This window comes from Haemorhous mexicanus, chromosome 4 (assembly GCF_027477595.1).
Source record: "Haemorhous mexicanus isolate bHaeMex1 chromosome 4, bHaeMex1.pri, whole genome shotgun sequence".
Taxonomy (NCBI): Eukaryota; Metazoa; Chordata; class Aves; order Passeriformes; family Fringillidae; genus Haemorhous; species Haemorhous mexicanus.
This window is the reverse complement of record NC_082344.1, coordinates 69,376,347-69,399,171: the sequence shown is the minus strand read 5'-3', so window position 1 is coordinate 69,399,171 and position 22,825 is coordinate 69,376,347. Positions and strand designations below refer to the sequence as shown.

Below are 22,825 nucleotides of genomic sequence, written 5' to 3'. Positions count from 1 at the left end.
TGAAAACAGAGGGTTTGTATGGCAGGAATTTCATTTGTGCATCATGTGGGAGCAGCTCCTCTTGGATTTGAAGACAAAATGGTGGCCTCCTCCTGCCTCTCTGGCAAAATGAGGCATTTCTTTTACAGATGTAGGTAATTGAGCACATCAATGGTAGGAGCACCATGGCCCTGCCACAAGACAGTTGATAATATCTAAGAAATGCATGAAGCCCTTTGAGTTCAAGCCAGGAGAGCAACAGCAGCTTCTGAAAGAAGGCAAGTAGGGAAATTAGGAGCAGCAGACATCAGGTGCAGGTCCAGATATCACAGGAGTTACCTGGTTCCAGTCAGCCATGTCAGGTGAGATACGAGGAAGGGAAGCAGACAAAGCCTGTTATCCCAGAAACAAGTAAAGCAAGGACTGGTAAGGTATGCTAGGGCAAAAGAGCAGCTGTAAGTGAAGCACACCAGTCATTCCTGAGCAAGAGACAGGGGGCTGCAGTAAGAGGGGCCAGCAGCTGACCGGATGTTTGGATGCTCTGCCAGCCTGCAAGTTCTGTAAAATGCTATTGAGTGAAGCCTGAGTCATTTCTTCTAGCTGGAGCTGACTGCTGTATTTGAATGAGAGTGTATCAGGTCTGCTCCTTGCAGCTGCCAGCTGAGCTTTAGAAGTATGATGTGGCATTCTGGGTGTTGAGATCAGCCCCGGTAGTTGCTGTCATTTGCTTTGTCAGGAAAGCTGTGCCTTGTTCAGCTGCTGCAACACAAAACCCCTTGAGGAGATGATGCCGTGTTTTACTCCCCACTAATGGGCTCTTTGGTTTTGATTGCAGGGAAGTGGGAGTGTCCTTGGCACCACTGTGATGTTTGTGGCAAACCTTCTGTTTCTTTCTGCCACTACTGCCCAAACTCTTTCTGCAAGGAGCACCAAGACAGGACAGTGCTAAATTCCACGTTGAATGGACAGTTATGCTGCTCTGAACACGTTCTCGGGGTGGATTCTGTTGAAACTCAGAAGACTGAGAAACCCCGCAAAAAACTGAACAAGTTCAAGCCCAGGAGAAAGAGGAACAGATGGATGAGAGCTGAATGCAAATAGTCATGGACTGCAGTTTCTACTGCTAACACTATCTTGTAGATAAGTTGTGAATATGACCAGGGAAGGACACGATTTTACATATATTCTGTAAAGGTTACAATGGGGGGGGGATTTTTTTGTTTTGTTTTTTTATAAATCCACTGAGCCAACCACAGCAGTCTTCTGCTGCTTCTGCACTGATAACGAACTGCATAGTTCAGCAAACTTCAGGACAAACCAAACTTATTACTCAGCATTACAGTTACACTTGAATTGTTACGAATGTACAATGTTCCCTCCAAAATACTTGCAGGTTGGAGGTAGGTTAAAATCAAACCAGGTAGGCGTAAACATAGTTTTTTGAGATAGTATTTGTCAACCAACAGATGTTTAAAATAGTATATCCTTGAAAGAAGTTGTTAGTTCTCAAGTCCTTTTGAGTAAGAAATGGCTTGGTCTGTGGTCCCAATGAGATTTGCTTGCCTTGTGTGTTTTTGAGCAAGTGCTTGAATGCCAGTCATGACCCAGGTGTGTCCCTCACTGCAGCCACACACACAGCAATTGGTTTGTGCTCTTCAAAAATTATTCTTAAGCAATCATGATCATAAATATCCTTCCACGAACAAATGTGGTGCGTGGTGGGAAAGGCACACCCTGTACCAGAGAGGAAGAACCTGACTTTGTAAGAGATTTTTTTCTATACTGTTTTTTCCTCTATTTCACCCAGCAAAATATGAAGTTACTTGATCTTGCAGGTCTGGACTTAAAGGGATATTGTCTTGCAATCTAGGCCTAATACATTAGGATTTTTGTGTCTTAATAAAAAGAAATCTTTCAAAAGCTATTACTTGGAAAAAAATCTTTTTTTTTTTTTTCCCTCAATGGCAGGTAAAATGCAGAGGCAAACTTTTCTTTGGAATGCTTAGAGTCCAAGCATTTCAACTTTGTGATAATGCAAGAAATGCCCAACAAGGAGCAAAACCCCCATGAATGAAACAGAAAGTGAAACTTTGATTAAAGTGCAAAAACTAAATTCAAAACAAGTAAAAATGAAATAGATTTTTGAAGCAGCATGTAAGAATTTTGATGTGAAATTTAGCCTTACTCTGTTCCTTTGCATAAAGTTTGTATAAAACTGGCTATTTGACAGACTGAAATTTTTTGTTACATTTTTAGGAGCTCGGCTCTTGACTACCCTGTCACCACTGTGGTGTGGCAGCAAAGCTGTTTTGAATTCCTCACCCCCACTAGCATGGGTGACTCGAAGTGAGGTGACCATACAAGACTTGGTATTGGCAGAAATAATACTGGAACTAGGAAAAAACAGTAAAGAAAAACATCTGTGCCAGTTTTCCTCCCAGTGCACATCCTTGGTGTGTGATCAGGCAGCATTCCAAGCACATTTTGATTTTTGCCATTGTGACCCACCCTCCATAAGCACCTCCATGTCCACTGAGCCATTTGTGTATGTTCTAGCTTAGTTTGCCCTTCATAGTGCAGGAACTCTGTGTAGCCCTTTTGAAAATGAAGCCTTGCTCTATCATGGAAGTGTATGGTTTTCCCCCAAGGTATTTCTTCAGGATTTGATTTAGTTCTTGGAATTGCCAAAACCCCCATTTATTCCCAACATGTAAAAAGTCTGGTTTTATTAGAAGATATTAATTGAAAGAGGTTATAAATGTTGCATTGCCCTATGCTGAACACTTTGGTTTCTGTTTTGTGACCAAAATGCTTTGTTTTTTTTGAATCAGTTTTTATAAACACTGTTGGAAGGTAAATTTTTTTTTTTTAATAATTTTGAAGAAATAGCAGAGTTCAGAATCAGGGGAAGTGTTACATGTTTGCATTTTTTAAAATGGTATGCCAAGCCTTGCACTCAAGTTAAAATTCAAGATTCTTTAATTGATTTTTAGGGAAACTTTTTCTTTGCCATGGGGCTGAAGAACCCCTGAAGTCCTGTGCATAAAATCAAAAAAAAAAAAAAAAAAAGACATTATGGATGTTTCTTTAATATTGGGTTTCAAGGGAAGGAAAATGAGGTCAGGTAGTAAAGCAGAAATATTTTCCTCATTGCTTTAAAACAAAATGAAGGAATTTGATGTCATTGGGACCATTCTTTGAATACTATACCATGTAAGGAAGGCTTTGTAAGAATACCTTTAAATAAGTTATTATAAAATTTTTCCTTTACATTCCATTGCTTTCATAATTTGTTAATTTTTTTTTTTTAGTTGTTTTGTTGCTTTTTCTTCTCCATGTGTAACAGCTCTGTCAGTGTGGAACTGTGATGCCCCAGGTCCTGAGAGGCAGATCCCCACTTCCAGAAGGCACAGCCTGCAGTGCCAGCACCCCTGGGCTCTCAGGGGGCTCCTCAGCACATCCAGCACAGCAGGATGCAGCACAGCCACCCCTTCTGTCTGTCTGTCTGTGGGGACAGAGGGACTCTGTTCACACAAACAGATCTGAGCCAGGGGCTGTTTGTCCTTCGGCTTCCTTCTACCTCTCCCTGCTCTGTCCTGCTCTGGGCCCTGGGAGCTCTGCATCACTGAGGCTGCAGACCAAGAGGTCACTTGGGAACTCTGGGAATTCCTTCCTGAGGAGGAGTGTGGATCAAATTCTCTCTCCCTTGATACTCACTGGCCATGTGACCCCATGAGCTCACAGCTCAGGCACTCAGGTGGTGATCTGGGAGAATTTTTGGTTTCTGTACCAGGACAGGTGGGGTTTAGGTGCATTGTAATGAAGGCTTCTGTACCTTGCTCTGCAGCCTGGGAAAACAGGCTAAAGTTATGTTTAAAAAAGAAGACAGAAGAAAAGTTGTGACAATGTTTTCCTTCTCCCACTGTTCAAATCCAAGGTAAAACAATCCTTAAGACTTGAGCTTTTTCATGATGCAACTCAATACTTTTTAGCATTCAGCAACTTGAAGGATTTCCTGCTATAAATTAATCTAAACAACATTAACTGTGGCATATTATGTGGCCTTAAATGATGTTCTTTGTGTCTTGCCCATCAAAGTAGCAAAATGTCTTTCCTTTTTTAGCAAAAGCTGATACATGACAGCCAATTTCAGAATCTGTTGTTCTTTTATCACATGAGCAAGCATGGAAACAGTTTTCAGTTGAGTATGTTAGATGTATTTTCATACAACCTAGGAAAAGTAATCAGAGTAAATGTCTGTTTTGTTCAATAGCTTTGTGTTCATGGTCAGGTTTTAGGAGGTTTTTTATTTGAATTACTTGGAAAAGCAAAGTATCTTGAAAGACGTATTAATGGGATTTTTCCACATTGTTGAGTCTCATTATTCCATGTCTGACTGCTTGAGAAACTTCAATGTCTTATTAAATGTTGAATTTTATTCCTAGTTATTTAAGAAGTTGCTAAGTCTCTTTTGTAAAACAGCTCTATATACTTACTTTGGCACTTTTTTTTTCTTGAAAGAAAAAAGTGGAATTGATACATGAGCAAGCATGGTTTGGCAGTGAGGGCATTGTTCTCTCATAGGGAAAACTTGCACTCCAGGCCTTCCTAAGAGATGCCCTGGAAATACTGTTTCATGCTTCAGAGGTGATAATGATTGTGCTGTGCCTTATTTTCACCTGACATTTCCTGCAGTCCAGTTTTTCCAGTGCTGCTCTCTGTTGCTCATGATTTTACAGCTACCCAGCCCAGCCAGCACTGCTCGCTCAGGGTCCTTTTGCTGTCACAAATGCTGTTCCTGCTTGGTCAGGTCTGAGTTTGACTCTTTGGCTTTTTCAGACAGGCTTTTTTGGGTCTGGCTTGGCTTCACTTGTGGTACCTCCCACGTGTGACAGCAGTGTTACAATTTTTAAAAAAGCATTTCAGAGATCTGCTTTGATACCCCTGGCTGATAGTTCCCCTGGTGCTGTGCATCAGGATTGTGTCCCTGTGCTGCTTTGAGGAAAGGCACAGCCTTGGGCCAGAGAGAAGCTTCATGTCTCTCCTAAATCAGTGGGAGAGGCTGCATGGAGCTCTGCCTGTGCTGGGCGCTGGGCAGGGCTGTAGGAACCATCCCTCTTGCTGCTGATCCAGAACAGAATCACAGAATGGTTTGGGGTGGAAGGGACCTTAAAGACCATCCACTTCCACCCCCCTGCCATGGACAGGGACACCTTCCCCTAGGCCAGGCTGCTCCATGCCCCATGCTGTAGCCTCTCTCCTGCGGCCGCGGGGGCCGTACGGGAGCCCGGCTGGGTGCCCCCGGCCCGGCCGAAGGTGGCCACACGAAGTGCCACTCCTGGATCCCCTCCGGAACCCTGGGCAGTGGTTACCGTCTGCGGAGTGGGTGGCACAGGCGGGATCTCGGCTACGAGGTACCAAAGCAAAGGAAGGAGGAGTGAACGCCCGTATAAATACCAAGGATCTTTAATCTTCTTCCCCGCTGGGGTCAGGGACGGGGGTCTCAGGGGGACGCTGATAAAGGGAGTGGGTGTGATGGGAGGAGACACAAAGCTAACCAATAACAAGGACCCAGGAAGGAGCGTGGGTTACAGCTAAGCCACTGAGGATCACACAGGGGAGGGGAAAACCCCAGGGGCAAATCATACATCGAAGAAGGAATGACTGACCCAGAGAATTCTCGAGATAAGGGGGGTGGTTAACATGACAGGCAGGGGAAGGGGGGGCAGCTCCAAAAGAGAGGAAATAGGGAGAAACCATCGTGAGGGAAGTAAATGGGGGGAACCAGGGACCAAACCATTATTGAGTTACAAAAGGAATAACCGATTCTAAAAACACACAGTGCCACACCATCCAGCCTGGCCTTGAAAACTGCCACAGCTTCTCTGGGCACCCTGTCTGCCCACAATGGCTGATGTCCCACTGTTGCATACAGTTTCTGACCTGAGAGAGTTGAGACAGATAAGAGAACTGATATATTCTATAAATTCTTTAAACACTTGTAACACCTTCCCTGGGGAGAGGAGAATGAGCATCTGAGGGCAGGAACCACTTAACCCCCCACAGCTGGGTTCCTTTAGCCATCTCTGCTGCTGCAAGATTAAGGGAGAGGTAACACCTGCCACCACCTCTGTGCAGTCATTTAAATCGTGGATCTTTTGACAGAGACACTGTTTTTACTGGCCTTTGAGAGCTGCTGAAGCACAGCTCTGGCACAGCGGGTCACAGCTGCCTGGGCTGGGTTTACACAGCACCTGTGTGGGAATGTCACTGTAGCAGGAAAAGGAAAACAAGGTGGAAAGGTTGAGAGGCCACAGGTACTGGTTTCATGGAGCAGTTGACCCTGGCTCCAGTACAGGTGATGTTGAATTTTTTTCTGGGCATTTCTGACTGCCTGGGATGCTAGGAGGAAAACATAACAGGGGACAGAGAGCAAAAAACAAATTAAGAGTCAACCAGCCACACACAGGAATCATCTCTGGAAAATATAAATCACATTAGTTTAACCAGATGGTTACACTGGGCTGGGTGCACAGAAGAGGGCTTGGAGTGCCACAGCAAACAGGTACAAACCCCTCTGCTGCTCTCCTGGGTGGGGGATGCAGTGTCCAGGACCAGGGACAGAACTTTGCCCAGGCATTTGGGCAGTGGGTGTCCTACAGCCCCTCTCCTCAGCCTGCAGAAAGGAGCAAGGCATCTTCTGTGCCTGCACCATGCTGCTCCTTTGTAGCTCCACTCTGAAGCACCACCTGACAGCAGGCAACAAAAGGAACATTTGCCCAGGAATCAACCATTTCTTTAGTTGCACTGAAAGGAAGGGGAGAGCTTTAGGATCCCTTCCCTTGATTGTGCTAATGTTAAAACTTTGAGAATGGGGAACAAAATAAAAAATTGCATATTATTAAAAGGAGGTATATTCATGTTAATTTTTGCTTGGGTGGAACTGAGTGTTGTATCAAAGGGACCTCAATAACTGGAGCAGTCACTCCTCACTCTGTTGAGCTGACTATTAAAATGGAGAAACAGAATTGACTGGTTTTTTTGGAGGTTTTTTTCACCCTGAAGAAAGGAGAAAAGTATTTACATGTGAAGGAAGCTGGGAACTGGAATGGGAAGACTTTTCCCATCAGCCCAGGGCAGCAGAGCAGGGCGCTGGCTTGGTTTGCACAAGTAGCCGCAACTCAAAGACTGAGTTTATTCCCCAGTACTGATTTTAGCTATACAGAAATAGGGTTGCTCATGGTTAAACACCTTGCCCAGAGCCACATTTGTGCTGCCCCAGGGGAAGGAGAGGCTGCTGGTCCTGGCCAGAGCTACCAGCCAGCATAGACTGGCTCTGTGTGCTCCGTGCCCCCGTAGGAGCCACGTCCTGAGCCTCGGGGCAGCAACGGCGACTTCAGGGAGCTCCTGCTGTGCTCTTGCCGCCTTCTCAGGATTATCAGAAACACAACAAGGATTGCACCTGGAAAGAAAGGAATGGTAGTTATTCACAGATGGGAAGGTAAAGTGTCAGGTGATGTTCGCTCCAAGGGTTTGGGTATTTGAGTTGGGTACCCAACTCAACTTGGGTATTTTCTTCCGGTAAAATAAGGGGTTTTTTCCTCCTACATATTCTGTCCCTCTCCAAAAAGAGGGGGAAAAAAAAAGGTTCCACTAGCACTAATAACACTCAGCTTCAGCAGCTCAGTTTAACTCTGCAAGGAATAACAAGAAGTTTTAATGAAATAATTCAGTAACTTGCTTTCCTACTCCCATTTACTCTACTCTCTGGAACTGCTTTCCACTTGGCATCTTATTCGCTGCAGACCCCACCAAAAAGGTCTTGTTGAGAAATTAGTTTGCTCTGTGCAGCACTCACACTGAAGCACAAGAAGTAACTAACCTAGATTAACTCTGAGTCTAGACTGAGATCAGGGCTGTCGGGAAAAATTACTTTTGGATTGGGCATAGACATGGAAGTAATTGGCAAATCTCAAGTGGTGCGACATTCTGTTCGTTTGTTTCTGGCAGAAGCATCATCAGAGAAAACTGATCTGAACAGAAGAGCACGAATCTGTCTCTGTGATGCAATATGGCCAGACAAATACACCCAAATTTCAGTTGTGTGAGCAGACAGCCTCATGGTAAACACTTGATCTGTGAGACCAGCCGTGAAAAACTCGCGCTTTCCTGCGTGGGCTGTTTCCTTCCCCCTCTCTGCTGCAAGCTCTGAGAGAGGCAGGAATGCTGTTCCCTGACCCTCAGACTTGTTTATCACAAATGCTGGTTAATGGGCCATTGTCCCTCTCTGGGCAGTCTTTTCATATACTTCAATTTAATCTACTTTTTCAAATTAACACTCGCTTCAGATGGCATCTGCTTTGGCAGATTTTTGGACAACAGCCTGGCATGAGGGGATAGGGGTCAATGGAGGACCTTTCTCAGGGCTCCAAGCCATAGCTTGTGAGAACAACCCTCATCTGCTCCCCCCAGCATTCCAGCCCCATGGAGACAGCCCTCAGAGGGTGCTGCTGGATCTCCTGCAGACTCTGCTGTCCTTGTCCCCTCCTCACTGCCAAGAGACAAGTGCGATGAGAACACTGCTTTCCTGTTGGAGAAGCAGCTTTGCTGTGTGTCTTGTAACACATGCATTTAATCTCTCCTCTCTCTCCTTCTAACAACAGCCAGCCAAGTGGAGAATGGGTCTTCAGGAAGGACATAAAATACACTTGAAACACAGAAACTGTGTGAATATAGGCTTGTTGGATATTCTTTATCCTCTGATGGCTTACTCATCTCTATGACTTGGCTCTCTTGACACAAAATTCTCATCTCTGGTAGTGTAAGGGCACTTAGGGATTTCTCTTCATCTCTCTGGGCACAGGAGACAGATTCCTCCTCCCAGCTTCTTCATCTGCCCTTCTTGCAATCCACAGCACTAACAGTTGCTCATTTTCATCATAACTCTCTGATTAAACCTCGCCCCAGCTTTGATTAAAAATGAGATAACTCTATTTTTCCCTTTCCTAAGACTAAAAATGCATATTCATTCTTTTGGAATGTTTATTCATGGCGCAGCTTCCCAGTTGAAAAGCTCATCCACTCATTCGCTTGCCCTAGTGAGCTAATTCATAGCAGGTGGCACCTGAGGGATGCTCCCCACACTCAGCACGTCCTGACTCTTGGATAAAAGGAACATTTGGCATCAATGCAACCAGCACTGTATGAACCAGCAGCTCCCCATTCTGCTGGATGCTGTGGCATGACTTAAGGCAGGAATGCTTTCAGGAAACGAAGTCTCATACCAAAAAGAAATTGTCCTTTTTCCTACTTTGGTGCAGCCAAGGAATCCCTGTTTGAGGGTCCACACACATCCCTGCTTCCCAGGGACAAGCAACAAGCACTCAGCACCTTCCTTCAGAGCAAGGGACAGGACTGGCACTGGCACTGAGAGCAGCCAGGAGGACTTTGATTAGAAATCCTGCTGTCCAGAACCACAGAACACACCGCCCAGAGAGTGCTTGGTTTAACACAGCTGCAGAGGGATTTCACCAGGGGACAGAGAGGACCTAGACTGACCTGCTGAGAAGGTGGCCAGGACAATGACGGTGGCAGGGGTCAGCTGGCATGAGTCCCCTGCCTTGTACAGGAACAGCTCCATGCAGTAGGTGGGCTCCACGCTGCCCCGGGGGCAGAAGGCATCAGGAGGGCACTTCACAGGCTTCACATCTGGGCTCTGCCCGAGAGAAGAAACAACTCAGCACCAGCAAACTGCAGGAGGTAACCAGGGCAAAGGGAGGTGACATTTTAGCATTAGGGGAGGGGAAATAAATGAAGGAATGAGCGTGCCATCATTAAATTCAGCCCTGTCTGCCCCTGCAGTGTTGGAATGTGGGGAAGAGCAGAAGGTGCTGTTACACAGCAAGTCTGTACCTCAAACCCACTCATTAATGCACACCCCATCCCCTCGAGCCCCAGGCAGAGCAGGCAGCTCCAGGCACACTCCTGCAGTCATCATTTTAATCATCTCCCTGCATCAGAGCCCTGTCTGTGTTTAAGAGAAAGGAAGCTCAGATTACAAGAAAAAAGAAAGTGTTAATTGAAGGGTATTAGGCTCGTCGTGGGACAGCTCTGGCCAGGACAGGCGGTCCCCAGTTCTGGGGACTCACAGGGCAGTAGTGGTTTTGTGGGCACAGCTCACAGCTCTCCTTGCCCCGCTGCAGTTGGTACTCTCCTGTGCTGCAGGCCTTGCATCTGCTGTCACCGGCACCTTTGAATGTACCTAAACAGCAAATAAGCACAATATTATGGTTTGAGACTAAACCCCAGTACCCTTGCAATTGCATATGGATGAATCAGCTTTCAAAGGCACGGGGAGAAAGAGCATTAAGTGCTCGTGTGCATAACAAAAGCTGAGGCTGGACTTTGGTCCTGGTTCGGTGGCAAAGGGTCAGAACAGAACAAGCAGGGACAGAAGGACTAAAGAATATTTGGGGTCAGAGCTTGGCAAACAGAGCAGTGTGAGTAGGAGTACGTGGGAGAGGGGCTTAGCAGTGAGTTCTGGCTTTAATGTAGGGGAAGATGGGAGCTGGAGGTCAGCAGTGTTTCATCCTCTCCAATTCTGGATTCAAACACCTTTTCCAGCTGTTTGAAACTTGCTGAGCAGACTTCAAAGCCCAGCTCAGTTTCCCAAGCTTTGTGGGAGAGACAGGTCACAGAAGTTCCAAGTCTCACAGCGGTAAAAAGCTTTCCTGCAATGTTTAAAATGCAGCTGGGCTGTGAGACACCCCTGGGGCTGTGTCCAGACTGGAGGCTGGCCTCTGCCATGCGGGTGGCTGAGTGCCCTGCCCAGCCCTGCTGGCCCAGCTAAGGCAGCCTTAGGGCGTTTCAGCACAGGAAGGAGCTCGGCCGTGTCCCTCACATCCCCTCCCTTTGCCCCGGGCTGCCCCTGCAGAAAATCCATCTCTGACAGCAAGGCTGGGCTTTCCTCAGCAAAGCCACCACCACAGGCAGAGATGCTCTTTGCTGGAGCTGGTACCCAGCTGTGGATTTGGGCTCCCTGGCATGCCAGGGACCAGCACAGCTCCAAGGCATTCCTTAACCAGCCTGGCACAGCACAGCCTCCACCAGCACCCAGACAAACCCCCCGGCACTGTCCCTCATGCCAGGGCTCAGCTCTGCCAGCAGGGCACCTGCAGGTCAGCTGAGATGGGTCTGGAATGAGCCTGGAGCTGTACTCCCAGAGTACAGCCTTCCCCTGGGCATAGCCTCCCTCGGGCACAGCCTCCCCCTGGGCACAACCTGGTCTTGGGCACAGCCCCACTTTGGGCACAGCCTCCCCCTTACCTGCCGGGCAGGAGTCGCACCCCTCCGCCGCCTCCCGAGGAGCCTCCTGTCCCCCGGGGCAGGGCAGGCAGCCTGAGCAGCCGCTGGTGCTGGCAAGGAGAGGAGTAGGACACACTGCAGGATCAGCACTTCCCAGAGCAGCCCAGCCCACCAAAGCCAGCTCCTACAACCTGGAGACTCCAGGATCCACCTTTGCTGTGCTGTGGGTGTCTGTCCCCAGTGCAGTTTCTCACACAGAACCACAGAATGGTCTGTGTTGGAAGGGACCTCAAGGATGATCTCACTCCAACCCCCATGCCATGGTCAGGGACACTTGCCCAGGTTGCTCAAAGCCCCATCCCTACAGCTGAAATGGCTGTAGGTGACTTGTCTTTGGGCACTGCACTGGTGGTTCCAGCTCAGTGGCTAAAAGGAGCCCCCCCCCTCCCTGTCCATGTGAGCCCCTGCACCCCAGGACCTCCATACTTGCAAAATGATCCTGGCTGGCAAGGCAGACAAAAAGCTGCATTTTGCTTGGAGCTAAAATAGCCTGAAAAAGAGAAGGGTAAGGCTTCAGGATGCTGCCTCCATCTGCCCCACATTGCTGTCAATGTGCTCATGTCCATTTTACAAACAGCCAAACAACTCCCCACAAGAGGCTTCAGGTGGCATTTCGGGGCATTTGGGGTTATTTTTGTCAAAAGCTCTGAAAGAGCAATGGAAGTTCCCTGCTGCCCTCTGCCATGAGGGATGCATGGAGGGCTCTGGCAGATTCCCCTGGTGAATCTCACATCTCACATCATTCAAAACCACCCCATGGAGACAGAGAAACCTGTCACCCTCCCCAGCACCACAGGCTGAACTGGAATGAAGCTGGAACAGGTGATTCCTGTGCCAACTCCCAAGTTATCCAGCTGGAGCAGGTCTCTGGCCAGGGGGAACCTCTCTGGTCACCCCAGCCCTTCCAGGCCTCCCCCCACCCAGGAAGTCTGGGGTGCATCTTCTTCCCTGCAAAAGGAAGGACACAAGACCCATCAGCCAGGATGGCTCTGCTGGTGCAGAGCCTCCCTCCCTGCACCACGAGGACCAGGATGGGCAGGAGGACATGCACAGACCCTCCCAAAGCACAAAAAGGAGTGAAGAGCCCCAAAGAGCCCAGGGGCCAGCAGGACCCAGTTTGTGAGTCCCACCACACCACCAGGAAAGCTGAGAGAGCAGCACTTGGGAATTCAGGTGGGTTTGGAGGTGCCTGATGATGCACAGCATGGTCACTGCCCACATGGGACAGAGTTAAGGTTCAGAGGGGAGCTGGATGTGGTGTGGGTTAAGATCTGCCTCAAACCTGGATTTGCCCCAGGCAGCAGAAGCTGTGGCACAGCAGGATGAAACCAAACCCACCTCCCCTCTCCCTGCAAGGAAAAGGGAACTTTTTACATTTACACTTGCAGGCTTTAGGGGCCAACCCCACAGACGCCCCTGCTGTCTAACACAGGGTTTAAATCTGCTGAGTAAAGGGAGGGACAGACCCATTGCTGTCACCAGTCAGGTTTTGTTCCTCCCAAACTCAGCAAGTGACAGCCAAGGTTCAGGCACAGCCCAGCAGCTCGGTGGGTGGATTTCCAAAGGAACAGTTGTGCATGTTCAAGCAGGACCCATTCTGGGTGCAGAGGAGCTGCTGCACTGCATGTGTTAATTAGGGTTTTGCAGAAGCAGGTGCTTTCTGCTCTGCCCATGCTGTTACCCCCTCTGCAAACACACTGCACCAGGCTGGAGTGGCATTAGCCAGGGGCAAAGTAGCTCCTCTTTAAAACCCCAGTTTAGGTGTGTGGAAAATAAGGAGAGTATTACACTTAATATTCAGACTGCAGAAGATTGCCTAAATGAAAACAAAGATAGTTTAGACTCAGTTTTGCTATCAGAAATAGAGAATATTTTTTTTCCTGACAATGCTCCCCCCTCGTGCTAAAACAGAATTTTATAAAACTTTTTTTCCTGACTTTCATTGCAGAGTTAGCATTAACTTGTTGCAAAAATGAGCATGGCTGAGATCTGCTCTTCTCATTTTAATAACAACAGAATAGGGAAGAGATCTGCTGGGCTATTTTTAGCCTGTTTACCTTTCAGTGCTTTTAAGTTACCTGATAATTGCATCTGCCCCTGGGAAAAAGCATCATGTGATGAAAATGCATTTGTGTTGGACACAGACCAAAGCCTACCTTGCTCACAGGCTCTGCAGGCTGCAGCTCCAGACTCATTAGCAAAATGTCCTGGTGGACAGGGAAGACACACAGTGCTCCTTGGGAAGCTGGGAGGGAAGGGAGCAGAGAGGAACACAATTTTAGGTCACCCAAGCCTCCATCCACTTGCAGAAGACAGAGCAGAACATGACACTGACTACTCTAGAAATAGAGCAATTATGAAAAAGGAGTTCAGACAGGAAAACATTGGTTTGAACTCACCTGAATGTTAAAGGTTCACTAAAAAACCTGAATTTTTCTGTATTATTAAAATTAGAAATGCCCTGTGCCTATGGGCAATATGGAAAGGGACCATCTGAATTGAAGGTCTTGAAAAATATGCTGTGGTCAGACTTAAAACCCTTGGCTTTAGTCAGACTCTTAAATCCACTCTTGAAAATGGAATAGGGAAGGTGTTTGCTGTTCAGCATCCATCAGGGATTTCAAAAGGAGCTGCTGCATTGCTGGGAATCAGGAGCTGAGAAAAGGACCTACACCACAGGCAGTGACCTGAGAGAGCCCTGACCTTAAACAGCAGGGACTGTGGGAAAAGGGAGGCAATGTGTCAGGAGGAGGGATGTAATAGAGGAAGCTTTTACATCCATCACTAACAGAGCCCACTCCCCCCCAACTCCTTATCAAAGGAATTTGATAACATACTCAGAGATGCTTTGGAGGAAAATAAGGACATGCTCTTTAAATCCTTCAGAAACTGCAGGGCTGCATGAGATTTGCAGAAACAAACAAACTAACTAAAAAAAACCAAACCCAAACAAACAAAAAACCCCAAAAGACCAAAACCCCCAAACCCCCAAAACCAGCTGGAAACACAGCAAATGCTTTGCTGCAAACAAACCAACGCAGGGCCGGGGCCAGCCAGAGCCTCTCAAAGCTTCAGGGAGGCCAAATTCTCCAAACACCACAGAAATGTTAAACAGCCCCATGGAAGCCCTGAGACCCAAGCAGCCTCCAGGAGATGGCCAGGCACACCCTGCACCCCCAGGTCCCCTCCAGATCCCCCTATTTGTTCCCTGCTCTGGCACACACCAGCCCAGCAGTGCTGCCTGCCCCTCTCTGGCCCCGGCCCACATCCCAAGAGCAGCAGCTCTGTGTGCCCTGGACACTGCTCCTGGCTGGTTTTTAAAGCAGTTTGGGGGTACATTTTTAAGGCAGGTCCTCACAGCACAAACTGCAAGGGCAGAGCACAGAGGGAAGCACAGAGGAAGATCCTGCTGGCACCTCAAACTCAGGGGCTTTTGCAAACAAGCTGCACAGTCAGGTCACCCTTTCTGCAGCCCAGGACTGATCTAAGTGGAGCTGCTCTGCAATGGACACACTCTTGGGAGGCTCTTGCCACCCCTCCTGTCCTTGCCACACAGCTGACTGTTTGCAGATGTGGATACAGCGAGAGAAAATCCGATAGGTGTGGAGAGAGCAGCACATGCCCACGTCCCCACAGCCAGGGGACACTGGTACAGCATCCCTGGATCAGGCAGCCTGGTGGAATTGCAAGACTGGGCTCCTGTCTTGTCAGCTTTTCCACACTCTGTCAGCTGAGGGTATTGCTTTAAATGCCAGCAACTCAAATGTAATGAGATGCCTTGGGGGCAAGAAAACAGGGATTGAGAAAGTAATTGGGCAAAGCAGGGAGATGGAGCCTGCTTGCCAGACATATCCTAGAGAAAAGCTGAGGAGATGAACACACTCCTCACTGCCAAGTGTCTCCCCACCACAAAACAACACGTTCCCTCAGTACAGACAAAAGGCACGAGGGTAAAAAAGGGAAGCCCACAGAGGGGCAGCCTCAGCACAAGCAGATCCACACCAAGCTTTCCTGATGAGCAGAATTCAGCCTCTGAGAAACAGCCCTGGCAGGACTTTTCCTACAGCCCAAAGGAAGAGATTTTCCTGGCTGGGAAGAGTTTTGTGGTTTACCACCCCATGCCCAGGCCCAGGGGCTCAGTCACTCACCTGGTGTAGGAGCCCTGGGGGCAGGGCAGGCAGGAGGGTTGCCCACTCTGGGGCTGGTGGTGCCCTGCAGGGCAGGGGCTGCAGGCACTGGGGTCGGTGCACGCGCCCCCCGTGCAGCACGAGCAGCTCAGGGCGCCTGAATTGGGACAGAAAGTCAGGTCAGGATTGCAAGGCTTGACTGAAACCCCTGTGCCTGCCAGGACAGGGCACTGCCACAAAGGCAGAAGCTTTGGGATGCAGTTCCCCTGGCAAGGCACTCACAGAGGGTAGAAACTGCAATGTTCATGCTAATTATGCTGCTGTCCACTGTTAGCAAGGTGCAGAACAGCCACAAAATAATTCAAGGAGTCAAGGCTGTCAGTGTGGATCTCCAGTAATTAAGCTGACTGCTTTTTCCTTCTTTAATTTGAGGGGCCAGGAAAAATTTCCTTGTTTCCCCTCCAACACACACAAAAAAAGAGACATAAAAAAGAAAACAAACAAACAAACAAAAAAAACCAAAACAAAAAAAACCCCAATACACTTACTCAGATTACTGATAATTTAAGCTTATAGGAAGCAGAACTGATGAGTAAAGCCCCAGAGCCAAGGATCTGCCTTAAGCAGCAAGAGTTTTTCTTTGAGCACAGGTACCATGGCATTCCCAGCAGGCAAGTTCTACCCCTCTCTGCTCCACAAAACCAATCCCAGCCACACAGAGGAATTGGGCGGATTTACTGCAGCTGCACCACCAACACAGGCAAGAGGAGAAGGCCCTGACTAAGAAGATCGTGCATAAAAGGGAGGTATCCTCTGCAGATTCACCCTAAAGCATCAGAGCTGCTTTTAAAAAGTGCCCTGCAGTGCAGGGAATAAGCAAAAATTTAAAAAAAAATACATGGTTTGTCTTTTGGAGAATTATTTTCTTTTTTTTTTAGTTTTTGGTTTTGTTTTTTTTTTTTTTTTTGTGGGATGGGATGGTGGTGTTTGAAATCAGAACCCAACTATATTACAACAAATAACTTCTGGAAAAGGTTATATTATGCACTGCTGACCACAACAGAGGTTGAGCAAGTATTTTCTCAAGGCCATGGAAAAAGGCTGTCTCTAGAGCACAGATTCTCTTTCAAACATTCGAGACAGCTGGAAAGTGACCTTGTATTTGGCCCTGGAGCCCAGAATGATGTTCTGCCAATAAATCAAACTGGACTGGTGTTACACTTCGTGCCACAGTCCGACCACTTTGTCACCCCATGGGGAAGCCTCAGAAAGGCCAAAACACAGCACAAGGCCAGGAAAGATGAAGCCTTTGATTTCAGGAGGGTGAAATGAATTTAGTCCCTCTCCTGCTGCCTGTCCAGGCTTCCAACACAAGAACAAGTGCCCTGACAAATCCCTGCTCCTCTAACCCAGCAGTGGGGAGCAGGGACCCTTACCTTGGCTGGGGACTGTCCCTGGGGGGCAGGGGACACAGGCTGTCACATTCTCTCTGCTGCAGTTGGAGGGCTGGGGGGTGCTGGGGGGCAGAGCTGATGATGGGAGCCCGGGGGATGGGGTCACTCCTGGAGGGGACACTGGGGCACTGCTGGATGTGGCTGTCAGTGCTGAAGCCTGAGAGGTGGCCCTGCTGCCAGAGGTGGGGACAGTCCCCATGGTGGAGGGCAGAGTCTGGGCAGGGGGTTCTGAGCTTGGATCAGCAGATGGAGCTGCTGAGGATGCAGCAGGGCTTGCAGTGGTTGCTGTCAGTCCAGCTGAGAGTGTTGCAGGAGCAGTTGGGGGAGCAGAGGCTGTAGCAGGGGCTGCACTGGGAGGTGCTGGGGTGGATGCAATGGGAACCCCAGTGCTGGTTGCACTGGGAGGTGCTGGGGTGGATGCAACTGGGACCTCAGTGCTGGTTGTCTGGCCTAAAGCAATACCTAAGAGAAGAAAAAACATAATTAGTGGTTGAATTATAGTTCTCCCTTTAATATTGGCTTCTCATTTAGGTCGTTTTCAACTGCTTAAACCATGTGTCCTTGTTTGATGTCCAGAAACTCCCCTCTGCTGTGTTCCACTACAGAGCAAGGACCTGAGGCAGCATCTGAGCACAGCTGGCACATGAGAGACTTACCAAGGAAATAAATTAGTGGGTCCATGAGGCCACAAATAAGTGCCAGTGTCTGGGAGGTCTGACTCACGGGTGTGAGAATTGCCTGAAACAGCCAGTTTTGTTAGTTCCTTGAGACTGTTTACCCTGAGATCTCATGACAAGCTGATTTAAGATGCTTGTCAAGTAGCAGAGTGCTTTATCCCATTTCCCTTAAACAGGTCAGCCAAGAAAAGACATGGGCTCAGGGCTCTTTTAAGCTGCTCTGGTGGTACTTCCAATAACCAGAAGGGAGCCTGAGGGCCAAGACTTGCTTTAATTCTGAAATCCCTCATCAGAGTGAGGATTGCTGAAATCTGTAGAGGAAGGAGGTATTGCTGCAGCTCAGGTTGTTTTGCTCTAATGCAGGGTGGACTGGAACATCATCTGCTGATGGAAGACATCCCTTGGCACAGCATGGGTAAAGTCGTCCAGTTCCTAACAGAGGAGAGACCCATGGAACTGAGCATGGAAGCAGCAGGTTATTGTTAATTTAGCAGTGTGGTACTAAGCAAAGGAGGAAAAGCAAAACTAAAAGAGGCAGCTCCTCCTCTGTGCCACCAGCTGGGTTCAGGAACACAGGGCAGGGATTTCCTCAATATTTACTGCAACTTCTGAAAACACCCAACCTTACACAGCACCAGTAAGTAACTGGAGCTGCTCCTGTGGGGTGTAAATGCTCCCTCCAGCAGCACACACCTGCTAAACCCCCTCACCAATCCATGCCCAGTGGCACAGAAAGCACAAGGACTCCTAAGAAATTGGTTTTCCAGAAGGTCAAAGAGTGCAGCTGACACCTGAGAGTGGGATGTAGGTGAGGAAGGACACAGGCAGGGTGACAAGAGGGGTGACAGCACAAGCTGTCAGGTGTCAGACCCAGATCCCTGCAGGCTTTCCCCCAGCCCTGATTCACCCTCAGCCTTTAATTTCTCTCTTAATTTTGTACCCACCATGCAAGGCCAGGCACTGTGGGCACCAGTGCTCAGGACTACCATGGTACAAACACCAACATGCAGACCAAGCTGATGGCAGCTCCTGGTAAAGTTCTGCACCAGGATCAGGACAGTGGATAAAAGAGTCTTTATAAGGTTGTGATCACATGGAGACAGTTTGCTGGGAGCGTTCCCTCCTGTTGTTGACTGCCTGCTTTGTGCCAAAATCCTGGTGTAACTACTGAGTAAAGCAGAGGAGCACCCAGCCATCTGGGCCACTGCTCAGGTTTTAAAGAATTTACAGAGCAGCCTGAGTTGGAAGGCACCCAGAGGATTGTGGACTCCAGCTCTTAAGTGAATGGCCCATATGTGGATCAAACCCACAACCCTGGCATTATTAGCACTGTGCCAATAACGTTTATCACTAACTGAACTATATCTCAGTTTCTTAGGGCTGTGGCCCTAAAACAGAGACACCAAATCTAGCAGTGATCATTTTGTAACACACTGGTTTGCCCCTGGCTCAAATCCAAGGGACAGAGGAGCCAGCATTGGTCCAAGGCAGGGAGAGCAGCTCCACAGTGCCCACACAGGACACTGCTGCTGCGGCCAAGCCTCCACCCAGGACCAAGATGCACAATTGCCCTCATTTGACTCCCCTGCCTGAGGGGTTGAAGCCAGTCTGCTTGCTTTTTCCTCACCTCTGGCAACAAACTGAGTCAGTCCTGAGATCCATTAAACTAATCCTAACGTAAACACTAGCAGTAAGGTAAGGGCAATGTCAAATTCCCAGGGAAAACCTTTCAGAAGGACCTCTGAGATCAAAGTCTGATCTCCCACAGCTCCCTCCTGACCCCAACAGCTCAACTCTGTCAGCCAGACACACTGCACAGGTTTCAACAACTTGGACTGCTCATAGCTGGATGAATTTAGTTGTTGTTGGGGTTTTTTAGTTGAATGTTTCGTTGGTTGATTGGATTTAATGTCAAATGGTGCTCTTAAAAGGAATTTTTAAAAATGGAAAGTAGTTTTCCACAACAGGTTACCAAAAGTAGTAAAGTTGTTCACAAAACTTTAGTAGCTATCAATAACCCTTGGTAGCCAGTACTTCTTACTAATTTAAAAAACTTCTGGAGAAAAAAAGAAGTCAGAAGGCTGAAAAAAATAGTTTTGAGCAGTAGTAAAGTGTTTGTGTATTTTACCAGTTATAGTCAGTCACAGGTGTGAAAAACCAGTACTCAAACAACCTCAGCTTCATCAGACAAAGCATTTCCTCTCCTGCACTTACACTGTCATGGAACAGCGATTTTGCTTTCTAGAGCCTTTTTTTTGAGGTTTTTTTGTTGGTGTTTTTTTTTAAGGAGCAGTGTGAATCACCTGAAATATCTCCAGGGAACCTGAAGGATGTGTTACTTTGTATGTGACGTCTTGGTTCGAAGAGGAGCCTTGAGGAAGTCAGGGAAGGATAGAGAGCTGATCTTCCCCAACCTACCAACAGGCATACTGCTCCTTGGGGTTTAAGATAAAGCCTCTGCAAATCCTCACTATGCAGAGCAATACAGCTCTATTTCTCCTTTTTTCCTTTTCTTCAAGTAAAAGCAAATTTATGTATTTACCGCAAGCATCCCGCTTCCACCACTGCCTGTGTTTCAACACTTCCCTCCTTCCCTGCCCCCAGCCTCGCCCCAGGGTGAAGCCCAGGGCTCCCACAGTCCCACTATGCCTTCACCCCCCTCTGTGCTCAGCCAGAAGATAATCCCTGTGTTGGGAGGCCTTACCTGTTAAGCACACCATGGTTAAGCTCCACAGCAGAGGACAGAGCCAGGCACTCATTTTTCCCTGAGGAGTAACACAGCCTGTCAAGAGGCAAGATCAGCAGCTCCTGCCCTCACCCAGCTGCTCATTCTCCTCCGCTTTGGTGCCCAATTTTGTCACCTGACTGATCATGTGGCTCAGTCAAGTCAACCTCTCCCCAACAAAGGGGGGTTTATATTCCGAGGCTGCAGCAGGTCTGAGATGATACGGCCTCCTCAGAGCAGAGCACCCAGCAGACACCCAGAGGAGCAGATCTGCCCTCCCAGAGCTGCAGAAATCCCTGTGAGGAGTGTTCTGGAGGAACTGGTGGGAAGGAACAGGCAGAGCAGCATGGGAACCCAGCCTGGCTGCAGGCCAGCCCCCCGTGACCTCATCAAGTGAGAGGATTTCATTTTTTAGACTCACAAGATTTCCTGAGAGAAGAGAAACAAGAAAAACAACCCCAGAAGAGTTCCCATTTTAGGTGAGGCCAACCATGCTGTAACCAGAACTCAGACTTGGGTGAGCACAGAGCTTTCCCAACCAGCATTTCCCTCCCCCTCCCTCCCCCTTGCCCCCTTGGTGTCCAGCTTGATGCAGCAAGTTGTTATCAGGATCAAGCACATAGATCCTGATGATGATGATTTTGAGGTGAAAGCATTAAGTTTAATGGTGCCCCACCCCATTTTCCATGTGTTCCAGTGTCTGTACTACCTGCTGGGCCACCTGAGGACACAGATGTCCTCATGATTTCCTTACCTTGCAGCCCTGCTTTGGAAGCCCCCCTTTCCCTCTGCCCCCACTGTTCAGCAATTCAGCATTGCCAAGCCCCCACTGTGAGAGGATTTCCTTTAGCATTCAGCTGAATGCCACACCTCTCTGTCACCTCTTTGCCCAAATTGAGGGAACAGAGGGCTACTCATACAGGATTGTGGATGGTCCATGTGCAGCCCCACAGCTGCACATTCAGTGAGACCAGGCACTGTCATGCACTGCTCATGTCCCTTGGGCTCCAGGGTCCTCAATAGGGCCCAACATGATGAGGCAACACTGCCTGCTCTAACACAAACCCTCAGGCTTTCCTCACAGTGGCCCAGGGGGGGTCAATCCGGGGCCAGGGACACTTTCTTGTCCTCCTGTCTCTGGCAGTGACATCTGCCCACCATCCTGCTTCATGGTAAATGCACAGAGACAGAGCAGCCTCCTTCACTCTGGTATCACCACTTTGGGTGGGTGCAGGTCAGACTGTGACCAGCTGGCTCAGGTCAGATAGAACCTTAACCTGATCTGATAACTGCCCAAGTGATCACAAGCAAGACATCAGGCTCAAGGACTGAGCCCTGGCAGCCCCTCAGAGCTGCTGCCCAGTGGCTCAGGACAAGGCAGGGCTGGGCTGAGTGCTGCCCCTTCCCTGCAGGCAGGAGAGCTCTCAGTGTGACCTTGCTCTGCTTGGCTTTGCAGGTTGTACAAGCCTTTGCACAGGATGTTTGATCCCAGTCTGTGTAAAGAACCTGCTCCACCCAGAGCTGTGCAGGGCCATCCACTCTCAGTGGGCTGAGGCTCTGCACTGAGAGACAACTTCTGCAGGAGCAGCATTTGGGGATGGAGCAGCTCTGGGCACTGGTAAAACACTGCCAGCAATTACCCAGGGGGATTTATCCTGCTAGGGAAGCTGGCAGCAGATCAGTCCCCCCATCCCACAAGCTGCACCCCCTGGTTGGTGGGGAGCTCTCCCACACTCCCCAGTCCCAGAGCCAAGTCACACATTTGCTGAGCAGCTACAGCACTCATGTACACACTGGAAAAGCAGTCCAGAACTGGATGTGGCAGCACTTCCACTGTCAGTTCCAGGCTAACACATGGAAGAGAAAGGGAAATTGTGCATTAAAGCCATTCCTGTGCTCTCAGAGCCCCCTTTTTGGGTGAGCTACCAGAGCCCAGGTGAGAGACGAGACAGGCTGCTTTCCTCTCAACTGCTTTAGCAACTGGGCAAGCTGGAAATACACTTCTGATGGGGAAAATCTAATGTCACTTCAGGGCAGAAAAGTACAAACAGACAAATTCATAAACTCCTGACCTGCCTGGGCCTGTCTCCATTGAGATTAAATGCTTTTGCTAGTTGGTTCACAGAAAATAAAAAGCAGTGTCATGGTTTATCAAAAACAATGTCCTAGGTTGGCAAAGGGCCCTGATCTTGTCAGTTCTGTTTCTCTTCTATAATTGGCAGACCTTGTGTCCCCAAACAAACCAGACAGTACCCCCCACCCTCAAAGCTTACAGGGCAGAGACAGGAGCAATGATGCTTCTCCCAAGAACACAGCATCCTGTGCAAACACTCCAGCACTTTGTGCCAGCTCCCTGGCCTTGCCCAGCCTGGAAAGGACAGCTCTTGTCCAGGGCTGTCCTGATCCATCCCAGCTGAGCAAGCAAAGGATGTGCCATCAGAGGTTTCTTCTGCTGAGGGCAGATTGGATTTCTGAGCTTCCCAGGCTTTACAAAGCCAA

At 48.6% G+C, this 22,825-nt stretch overlaps 2 protein-coding genes across 8 annotated transcripts in view; one reads left to right on the top strand and one right to left on the bottom strand.

Moving 5' to 3' along the window:
• NSD2 (nuclear receptor binding SET domain protein 2) overlaps positions 1–4,435 on the top strand; it is a 99,964-nt gene extending 95,529 nt beyond the window's left edge. For all 7 annotated transcript variants that reach the window (XM_059845332.1, XM_059845330.1, XM_059845331.1 and 4 more), the window contains one exon: positions 815–4,435. In XM_059845332.1, coding sequence (XP_059701315.1) covers positions 815–1,080 — 266 coding nt within the window. In that variant the 3' untranslated portion in view covers positions 1,081–4,435. The remainder of the gene's footprint in view (positions 1–814) is intronic.
• Positions 4,436–7,160: 2,725 nt separating this feature from the next.
• LOC132326730 (multiple epidermal growth factor-like domains protein 9) lies at positions 7,161–20,646 on the bottom strand. The gene is made up of 9 exons (XM_059845334.1): positions 20,306–20,646; positions 16,907–17,386; positions 15,492–15,627; positions 13,500–13,588; positions 11,770–11,833; positions 11,305–11,393; positions 10,128–10,240; positions 9,538–9,694; positions 7,161–7,441 (listed from the first exon to the last, which is right to left on the bottom strand). The coding sequence occupies exons 1-9, from the start codon at positions 20,358–20,360 to the stop codon at positions 7,293–7,295; spliced, it is 1,332 nt and encodes a 443-aa protein (XP_059701317.1). The 5' UTR covers positions 20,361–20,646; the 3' UTR covers positions 7,161–7,292.
• Between the last annotated feature and the right edge of the window lie 2,179 nt (positions 20,647–22,825).

What these genes read in the sequence shown, in the direction of transcription:
- LOC132326730 (XM_059845334.1), bottom strand. Translation starts at nt 20,360, where the DNA reads ATGAGTGCCTGGCTCTGTCCTCTGCTGTGGAGCTTAACCATGGTGTGC. An exon ending in CCCCAGGGCTCCTACACCAG is followed by an intron (nt 13,589 to 15,491) that starts GTGAGTGACTGA and finishes CTTCCCTCCCAG; the next exon opens with CTTCCCAAGGAGCACTGTGT. An exon ending in CAGCCAGGATCATTTTGCAA is followed by an intron (nt 11,394 to 11,769) that starts GTATGGAGGTCC and finishes TCTCCTTGCCAG; the next exon opens with CACCAGCGGCTGCTCAGGCT.